Consider the following 10,896-nt stretch of genomic DNA (forward strand, 5'->3'; position numbering starts at 1 on the left):
GTGATAAGTGATAAAGTTAATTTCTTCTTGCAATATGTTCTTTAGTGATAAACACTAGTTTCTAAGTTGGGACAGTAAGGTGATGGAAGAAGCAATATGAAGTAAGAAGAAGATAATGTTTTATTTAGTGTTTCTTCTTCTTAGATATAATAGACATAAGTGTGGCTGAATTGTGATTCCTTGCTATGACTATCCTCGGCGGCCATTGAGTTTGTGCCGAAAAACAGTGTGTCTACAGTGAAAGAGAGAAGTTATCATTAGAGATGGTGGAAAATAGGGTTGAAGGTTATTTAAGATAACAAGTCATTTTACGAAAATTTTGAAACTCATGGTATTTTACGAAAGTTCTTAAAACCATGGTATTTAACGGATGTTTTGAAACCCATGGTATTTAAGAGAGGTTTTTAAACTCGTGGTATTTTACGGAGGTTCTTAAACCCATTTTCTGAGGTATTTAACAGAGGTTTTGAAAGACTTTTCCTGAGGTTTAAAAAAACCTCGGGGAACATGTTCCCCGATGGATGATGATTTAGTGAGAAAAATTACAACCCTAGGTAAATGACTTAATAGAGGTTTTAACTTGGATAATGTAAAAATAAATTTCGTTAAAACCATTTTTTCTTGTAGTGATATGTATATATTTTTTAAAATTTTAAATAAAATTATTTAAAATATTAATTAATTTTAAAATATAATTAATATAAATTTTCACACTAAAATATTAATACAAATAAATTTAAATTTTCTAGAAAACAAATTTAAATAAGTTGTAACAAAGTATAAGTTTTAAAAAATTATTATTTTTAAAAATAAATTCCATTTCATAGGTCTAAAAAAATATAGATAAATAAAATCAAATTCTAAAGACTTTTTCAATTACTAATATTATTTTTATTTAAAATATATTCAAATTGAATTAAAATACCAATACCCATTACTAATTATCTATTTAGAATATTCATATATGCAGAATTTTTTCCATCCCTACCTCCGGCTTTCTTTAAGACAAGAATTTCTTTGTATATTCAAAAGATTTTTAATTGGTTTTGCTTGCATATACTACGGAAACATTAATGCTATATCTTAAGCTAACTTTAATATTTACATTAATTTTAATTTACACATAGCTTTTATATTTCCATGTGTTTGGCTTTTTAAGTTTTATTACTAAAGAATATTAATGGTGTAGTTGTTTGTATGGTTGGATCAGTCAATTCCACTGGAAATTAGTTCTTTGTTTAGTTATGTTGTTATGCAAAATTGGGGATGCAAGAAATCAGTTAAATTAGTAAAAATATCGGTTTGATAATTTTTTAACAAACTATAATTTTAACTTTTTTTCTTAAAAAATAAAATAAATCTACATAATGGTTATTTTCCTTTTTATTCTACCTACGAAATTGCTATTATTAGTAAAATGTTAATGTATACTATTGAAATTTCAACTTATGTAGACTTTTTAACGCTTTTATATATTTTAAATATTAAGAACCTATAAAATTTATACTTTATTTTAGTTTTTTGCATTATAAAATTACGAAACTGTTTAATTTTTAACATTTATTTTCTTTATTTCAATTATTAAAATAATGTTATTAGCTCTAGTTTAATCTCAATTGAAGTATTGAATCTTGACTGGTTGAATAAGTGTTACAATTTCACAAGAAGGTGAAAATTGTATATAATTTATTTTTATAAAAAAATGTATAAAGGGAAGTAAGAAAAAAAAAGATACAGGGAATACAAATAATTCTTCATTCAAATATTTGTATTGAATTAAATGATGTTAGCATTTGAGGATGTGGAAGTAGAGAGATACAGTGGTTCCTCAAAGCTTGGAACCCAAACTAATGAAAAATATGTTACATATGTGTATTTTCCATTGTTTCCATTTTAAGATTATAGAAGGAAGTTGTTGTTGCTGAATTCTGCTTATCTGGTGAAGGAATCAACCCAAATGAGTTCATATTCCAATACTCTCCATTCCTTGCCTTGTGGGCAACAGTGCCACCTTCTGCACTTGAAATGGCCACTTTTCTCCAGTTGCACCAGATCCTGAGCATGATGTATAACATCACTAAGCATATCACTGTGGAAGTAAAGACAATGGCCACAATGATCGCTGCCACTTGTTTGTTTGATAGCTGCATTTCCCCCAGCGCCGTAGATTCTGAGCATGATCTCAGTGGTGGGCCACACAAGCCGTGATTGTTCAGGAATGAGCTTAGTGGGAATCCTGAAAATGTTGGAGGAATCTGGCCTTCAAGATGGTTGTTTGAGAGATTCAACACGTGCAGGCTTGTGAGTTTGCCTAGTGAAGGAGGAACGTTTCCTTTAAGTTGGTTGAAAGAGAGGTTGAGTCTCTCTAGCTTCATGAGGTTTCCTAGAGATGGTGGAATCTCACCAGTAAATAGATTTTTACTCAAGTCCAATATCACTTGCAACTCAGCAAGCCCTCCTAGCTCAACTGGTATGGTACCTGTTAAAAAGTTCTCTGAGAGCCTAAGCTCATACAGTTTTGTGCATTGCTGAATTGTTGGAGGAATGGGGCCAGAGAATCCGTTCCTTTGCAAATTGAAGACATTGAGGGCAGTGAGGTTTCCAAGCTCTTGTGGGATTTCACCGGAGAGATTGTTGTGATGGAGAGAAAGCTTGAGCAATTTTGAGCAGTTACCAAGCTCAGAAGGTACCCTCCCACTGAAGCTATTGTATGAGAGATCTAGCTCACCAAGTTCTTGTAAGCTTCCCAACCAAACAGGTAATTTGCCACTCAACCTGTTGTTACTCATCAGGATGTGTTCAATTTTCTTGGAGTTCAAGAGTTGAGGTGGCATCTCTCCTGTTAAATTGTTGAATGATAAATCAAGAAAATTGAGCTCAGTTAGTTGGTGAAATTCAGAAGGAATGCTTCCGGTGAGATAATTTTTTCCAAGTCTGAGACGGCTGAGGTTTCTAGAATTGGCTAGAGTGGAAGGGATGGGACCTGAGAAGCTGTTGTTGGTCAAATCCAGAATGGTAAGAGAATTTGAACCAGTGAGAGGAAAGAAACTTCCACTGAACTTGTTGTTTGAAAAGTTGATGATTTTGAGGCTCTTGAGAGAAGAGAGTGAATGAGGGAGAGGTCCTTCAAAGGAGTTGTTGTAAAGGGTAATTTTGGTGAGTTCCGAGAGGTAACTGAATGTAGGTGGAATGGAACCAGACAACATGTTATCTGCTAAGGCCAATATCTGAAGGCTTTTACAGTACCCCATGCTTGGTGGGATCGGACCAGACAAGTCATTCTGCCTAAGATGCAGAACAACTAAGTCCTTGAGCTTACCTATAGTCTCCGGAATGGGCCCTGTGAAGTGATTACCAAAGAAGTCAATTTCCTCTAAGCTTGTGCAGTTTGTTATCTCTCTTGGTATGAGTCCAGACATCTGGTTGTCATAGAGGTAAATGGTGCTCAATCTCTGCAGCCTTCCAATCTCCATTGGAATTTTACCTGTCAAGAAGTTACCAAATAGGAAAAGACCCTCTAAGCTACTAATGTTCCCAATTTCGGGAGGTAGAGATCCAACAAAGCTGTTGTTGTTGAGAACGAGATATGTGAGGCTATTCAGTTTGTCCAGGCTTGCAGGAAGTTCTCCTTCAAAACTGTTATCAGAAAGGTCCAACTGTTGGATTGAGGGGCAGTTGAGTAGCTCCAAAGGAAACTTGCCAGAGAGCATGTTTCTAGCCAAAAAAAGTTGTTGAAGCTTTGAACCTCTGAGGCAGAAGTTATTTGGAATGCTACCTGTCAAAGCATTATCAGACAGAACTAGAGCTTCAAGACTTTGCAATTTTACATTAAGGAGAGGTATTGATCCAGAGAGGTTGTTTTTGGACAAGTCTAACTTCTGCAGCTGAATCAGACTATTAAGCACAGAAGGAATTTCTCCATGTAGTTTGTTTCCGAGCAAATTCAGGTATGTCAAGTTAGAAAGATGACTCAAAGCTGGAGGAATTGATCCAGATAAACTGTTATTGGCCAGGTTCAGAATTTTCAATGATTTAAGAGACCCCATAGAGAAAGGTATGTCTCCTTCAAACATGTTGTTTGATGCTGCAAAGTTTTGGAGTTCTTCACAGCCTTGAATCTCTTCAGGTATGGGGCCACCAAGGCTGTTCATTTGTAAATCAAGAGATATTAGATGCTTCAATTTTCCAATCCCAACTGGTATGCTTCCATTCAAGTGGCAGTATCCTATTGCCAAAACTGTCAATTCACTCATATTGGCAATACTAGGTGGAATTTCACCTGTCAACATGTTGTCCCCTATTCTAAGAATTTGCAACTTCCTCATGTTACCTATCTCTGCAGGAATGTTCCCAGAGATATCATTTGAGTATAGTTGCAATATTCTTAGATTTTGAAGCTCCCCCAGCTCCGAAGGGATGGAGCCAGAAAGAGAATTTGAAGACAAATCAAGAGTTTGAATAGAAGCAAGGTGACCGAACTCAACTGAAATGGAACCGGATATTCCTGAACTCGACAGATTCAGGCCAATAATATGTTCCTGATCAGCTGCACATGTTATTCCATTCCAGTTGCAGACATGAGTTGATGGAGACCAGTTGCCAAGTGCTCCTAATGGATCTACCAATTCTGATTTAATTCTGAGAAGCCAGTAGGAATCTGTTGCATTGTTGGCCATAATTGAAATAAAAGAAGTATTTAGTATGGACAGTAACAGAAAGAAATGGCACATCCAAATGGAACCCATTGCAGAATGTCTCACAGGTATAAGTTTCATTTCCAAGGTTTACACAGAAGACCAAATTATTCAAAGGGTATGCTCTAGGACAAGGTGGTCCATTCTGTATAAAAGAATAGAGAAGAACAATTAACAAGGGCTGAAATTTTGATGGTATAAAATGAAAATAGTAAGAAAAAATAGAATGGGAAATGAAGGAATAATGAACAAAGACGCAAGTTCAAGTGCTAATTGGTTGTTAAGATACGGTTTTAAATAGTACAAAAGTAAGCCCTGCCTACTTTGTTTAAGAAGAAAGTTGAAACAGTACAGATGTGGGATGTGTTTGTGGTAAATGAAGAAGTTCAACCTATTATATATCTTAAAAATGTAGTGATGTGTTTCTAGTTTCTACCTTTTCAGTGTAACCATGATTTTGGTGCCTTTTCACCCCTTTTTTTTTCTCTAGGCAACAAATTTAATATTTTAAGGTTCTTTAGTAGCTTTTGTGCAGAGAATTATAGAACACGAAGAAAAAGATCCTCTCACGGTCGAGAAAAAAGTGGCAAAAGTGGGACAACTTTTGTAATCCTCAAATTTTGTTCACAGTGGTGCTGGACAAATTCGTAGTATCTTCGAAATAGTTTTCATAAGACGTCGGAGTTCAAGAAAAACAAGTTTGAGCACGATTTGACTTTACAAGAGTACCAGTTGTTTAAACCTCAAAAATTGTCAACTAAATTGGTACAAACACATTATGGCAATCCGAATGCTAAGATATCCCTCAGGATATTCAAGCACAACATACGAGCATGTGGTATTACTCTCAGCTTGCCGTGATAAGATTCTTCTGAGTTTTCTTAAAAGAGAAAAACCAAAGGCCATAAGATTTCAAGCATGCATGATGAGATTTGAGAAAGTTAGATTTCATAATGATACGAGGAAAATATGAATGAGGGTAACTTTCACACGTTTTTTAGGCTTTCTCTGTCTGGTTTTCCCTTGAGTTTCTTTTTCTGATTTATTTCCTTAATTTAGCCAGGGGTGAAAGCACAAGACAATGTGTTAGGTTTCATCATTGTCATCTTCTATATGTGCATTTCTATTATTATAGGATCAAACTGATTAGAGGGTTAAGCATAATTCTTCCGTACCTAAACGACCTACTTTCAAATTAAATATGAGAAGAAAACATGGAAGAGAAAACAACCACATTAATTTTGGTCAATTCCAGCTTCATTAATTCTTCTTGTATGAATGAATGTCCAGAATAAAAGCCAAAACCATGTGAGGTTTGGTGTATTATACCGAATAGATTATACACAAATTATATTGCATTATCCTTATTGCCTCAATGAAGTTAAGGGTGATAATCTTTATTTCATATATCATCCAGATTAGTGATAAATGTAAATAAGCCAAAATACATGAAGACAAAAGTGTCTCAAATCTTATTTTTCAGATTCTGCTCACTACTTAGCTTTCAGTGTTAGCTTTATACCACGCCTTCGCCCAGTTTCCCATGATTCAAGCATAAGCAACCCCTCAAAAAGGAAACATCACATTACATTGTACTAAAAACTTCAATTATTTCATCAGTATGAGCATGAAACTTTCTCACAAGAGGATAAGAAAAAATTAGTTTATGTATTATTTAAAGTGGTAGTTCTTTTTTAAAGTGTAAACACTTATTTTTAAATTATACATAAATTAATTTTACTTTTTAGAGAAGTTTGTTTTAATTTTATAAAATATTTACAAAGAAATTTATTTAAATATATATTCATGATGTAATATGGTTGACAACGAAAATTATGTGATGTAGAAAAAATTGCATTTATTGTACTACTTTTTACATTTATTGTAAAAAAAGAGTTTTCCTAACCTTTTTTTCTTCTTATTTTTTCCTTTTTCACAATATTGGTGGTGTTTATCGGATATGAGACGGAAGTAAAGGGTGAGTGTAGAAGAAAAAATGTGAATGGAAATTTTTGTTATCTACTTTGGTACTAACCCAATAGTGCTTTCAATCAATACCGTATTTTTCAAGATGAGAGGTTTTTATTCACGCTTCTATACTTCCACTATGTGGTCACTACTACAAAAAGTTTCCTGAAAATAATTACCTTTTCCTTTCCTAACACTACCTTGCACGTTATCGTTCATGTTCTCATTCACCTTTCTCATTTCTCAGCAAGTTCTTGCAACCTAAAATTTGAAAAATAACGTCATTCTAATTTGTTAGCTACATTTGCACCAAGTCCACGTTTTCTTGATGTTATATTTTGATCAGCATCAACAAATCCCCAACCTGAAAACAGTGTCAATTTCATCTATGAGTTAACCTCAACCCAATCCTAAAATAAGTCACCTTATACTAGCTCAACAAATGAATAGGTTAAAAACTCTCCATCCCTAAAACTCTCGTATAAAGTCGATTAGGGTTAAAGTAAATTGACTCACTATAAAACTTCAATTAATTCTTAATACTTTTTTAGATATTTTTTATATTTGCATGAGTCTTTAAAATATTTTGTATTACAAATTAATTTTAAATAGTTTACATTAAGTATAAATTGACCTTTAATTGAATTTTATTATTTATAATTTAATTAGAAGGTTAGGGTCTAACTTAACTTGCTTGACTGAGTCAACCAAACCAAACCAAACCCAACCTGGGTTAGACCAACATGACCTAAATTTCAGCTTGATCTAACATGACATGTTCTAAACCTAGCCTGACATGAGCCATATTTGTCTCAATTTGAAGTGAGTTTAATTCGACTTGACCCATAGTGGGCATGACTTGACCTAACTCGACTTAAGTCAATGTCAGCCTTACTCGACTCTACTCGACTCAATGTGGGCTCAACCTTACTCAATCCAACATGAGCACAATGCGACTCTATCCAATGTTGGTTCGACTCAACTCAGCCCAACGTGGCTCTGACTTAACTCTACCTGACGTGGACCCGACTCGACTTTGATCGACGTGGGCTCAACTTGGTCCAAGGTGGGGTTGACTTAACTTGACCCGAGGTGGACCCAACTTGACTTGTTTTGATGTGGGTTGAATTGACTCAACCTGACATGGACTTAACTTGACTCGACTCGATCTGACATGTGCTTAACTTGACTCGACCAAATGTGAGTCAGACTCTACTCGACTTGATATGGACCTAACTTGACTTGACCTAAAATGGTTTACATTAGACTCAACCCAATGTGAGTTTGACTTGAATTTACTCGGCTTGACTTGGCCCACTCAACCTAGCTTGTGGTATGTTCGACTCGGCCTAATGTGGGCCCGAATTGATTCAGCCTGAGATGGGTCCGACTCGAGTCGACCCAACGTGGGTGATAAGTGTCAGATTTCAGTAATATTTCATATTAAAATACAAGCACTTATGGATATTAATTGATAAAATAAACATAAAATAACTCATAATTTATGAATTTATACCTTTTTACATATTTTTTGATTTTAATTTGAATAAGAACGATTTATTCCCAAATTTATGTTAATTTCATGATTCTAGGGAAGAATGGAGATGATTGGACAAAAGGAGAATATACAAAGCTAAAAAGGGAAAGTTGGAACGCACTAGCACTCACCAAAGCTCGCCCAAACTTGCTTAAACTAGATGCCCCAAAGGATCTCGCCCAAGCGAGCTCAATCTCGCCTAGGCGAGATTATTCCAATGACGTTGGGCCTTTTTTGTGTAACTCGCCCAATAACGTCCAAGCGAGAAGTCATTTAGCCCAAACCCAACTAAGTTAAATATGAGGCTTGAGGCACAACCCTAGAAATCAATGATTGAGAGGAAAATACCATTGAGTGGATTGGAATCCAATAGGGAGGATAAAAGGTGTTAAAAACCCTAGAGGAGGCAACCATCAAGGAGAAACATCCTGAATCTTTGATGAGCATATATTTATTCACACTTAATAGCCTTAATCATAGATTATTGGACTATAATAATTAATAAATCCATTGTTTTAATTAATATTCTTATAATTGGGTTTATTTAGGCCTTAACTATTATTATTGTTAATTTTGTGTTTTTAGGGTAAATGATCTGAAGCATCTACCTTTGTGAATGGGCCAAATATGCAAAAGTCCAAGTTGCTTCTTTGAATCAAAACAGAAAACAAATTCTGTTGGAGAAGAAAGAGAAAATAAAAGCTACAAGATTCCAGAAACAGAATTGGAAGCAAATCTTCTGCAAAATAAAAAGAATTATGGAAAGTGGAAACTGTTTACAAAATCTAAACTGCAATATTTTCCCAAGATCCTTGGAGCAGAAAAGCCTTATAAAAGGACACAAGCATCAAGTAGAAAGGGAGAGAGCTTCATAGGGTTTTCTTAGTTTCTTTTCTTATTTGTAATTCTTTTGCCTCTGCATGGAAAGCTAAACCTTTTGGTTGATTCCTTTGTGATTCCCCATTGAGTTCTGAGGTTTTGATCAATAAAAGTTTCTATTTTTAATTCTCTATAGCAGTTGTTTTTATTGTCTAATCTCCTGGAAAACTAGTTTTTGTGAGAGGTTGTACTTGAACGCATGATTGAGAGTCTTCCTTATCTTAAACTTTGGTTTCTTAGTTAGTTCGTATTGTTCTAATTAATTTCTTGGGCGCATGATTCAAGAGAGAGGAGATAAGCATTCCCATGGAGTATACGCATGGAACAAAGTGGGTATTGATTAAATCGGTAGACGCATGCTTTACTGGTGAGCTTCAGTTGAATTAGGTTTGGCGCATGTTCAATCTAGTTTAGCTCTGCTGAGGATTGAGAAAAGAATAATCTTTAGAGAGCCCGTGAAGAATTCATTGGTGGAAGAACTTGGGAGTCAATCTGCATTCTTTACTGATTCAAATCATCATTTATATTTTCTTGCTAAACGATCGTAACCCCTGTTTCTTTACCATTATTGCTAATTTTCATTGTTTGCAGATAGGTTTTGAATTCTATTCACTGAAATTACTATTGGATTCGTTGGGAGACGACTTGGGGTCATCTGACCACAACTATATTATCATCTCTCTAGTGTTAGACAAGTCTACGCTAGAATCATATTAATTTGACAGCAAAACGACAGCTATCAATCTTCTTTGCTTGCTCTCCCTACTTGTAACAACCAACATGTGTGACTAATTCTATCATTTGGGTTTGTGAGTAATTTGTTTAAGCTCTTATGTATTGAGGTGATATTTAAACATAATATTTTGTTCTTGATTGATGATTGGTATTATCATTTTATTAGTAATGCTTGTTTTCCAAGATCTCGAAATTTAGATTTGATTGAAAAGTACCTCTAAGTTTCTGACCCAAATGATAATGCTTAACATATTTGAATGTTAGGAATAGATTTGAAATGTTATTTTTTATCAACGTCTGATCTTACTGAAGTTTTTATAAATATGCGAGGAATCGATATTTAGGAAGCATCTTAATAATTTTATATGCGAGGAAGAAATCAATATAAATGATTTTTATACGGGCATCAATATCAATCAAAGGATACAATATTGTCATGCTAATCAAAATACAAAAGAGTGAGAATGATGAACCCCAATCCCTATTTTCCTAATTGAAGCAACAAACTCTTTAACTTGTTTTCTAATTAATCATTGCAATCATAACAAACTCCAACAAACTTTATTATTCTGTTTTCTATTTAGTGAATCTTTTACTTGATTATTCAACTGTTCCCTGTGGATTTGATATCCGTCCTTAGGAAAAATTATTACTTCTGACAACACGGTGCACTTGTCGTAGAAAAGTCATCAGTGGGCTCAACCCAACTCAACATGATTTGGACTTGATCAACCTTGGCTTGACCTAAGCTTAACCTGATCCAACCTAGTTGACTTAGGTCAACATACAAGACTTGTGTTTGACCCAACCCTACTCATAATGATTTGGAATTGACTCGAGTAGACCTAAGTTATGCCCAACTCAACCTAATCTAAGCTTTGTCTGACTCGATTTGACCTAAGCACGACACAACTTAGACAACATGGATCAAATCCAACTTTGTCTGACATGAGTCGGACTCGTCAAAGACTAACTTGACCTGTCTAAAATTAGACTCAGTTCGACCTAACTTGTCACAATCCATGTTAGCCTGACTCAACACTTGAGTCAGGCCTAATTCGGTCTGGCCCGATCTAAATTGTC

General features: G+C 34.7%; 1 protein-coding gene across 1 annotated transcript; it reads right to left on the reverse strand.

Moving 5' to 3' along the window:
* Positions 1-1,732: 1,732 nt before the first annotated feature.
* On the reverse strand, positions 1,733-5,164 carry LOC137807882 (uncharacterized). Its single transcript, XM_068608717.2, has one exon. It carries the CDS (start codon positions 4,773-4,775, stop codon positions 1,863-1,865), a length of 2,913 nt encoding a protein of 970 aa, XP_068464818.1. The 5' UTR covers positions 4,776-5,164; the 3' UTR covers positions 1,733-1,862.
* Positions 5,165-10,896: the final 5,732 nt, after the last annotated feature.

The sequence above is a fragment of the Phaseolus vulgaris genome, chromosome 3 (genome assembly GCF_051622355.1).
Source record: "Phaseolus vulgaris cultivar YP4 chromosome 3, ASM5162235v1, whole genome shotgun sequence".
Classification (NCBI taxonomy): Eukaryota; Viridiplantae; Streptophyta; class Magnoliopsida; order Fabales; family Fabaceae; genus Phaseolus; species Phaseolus vulgaris.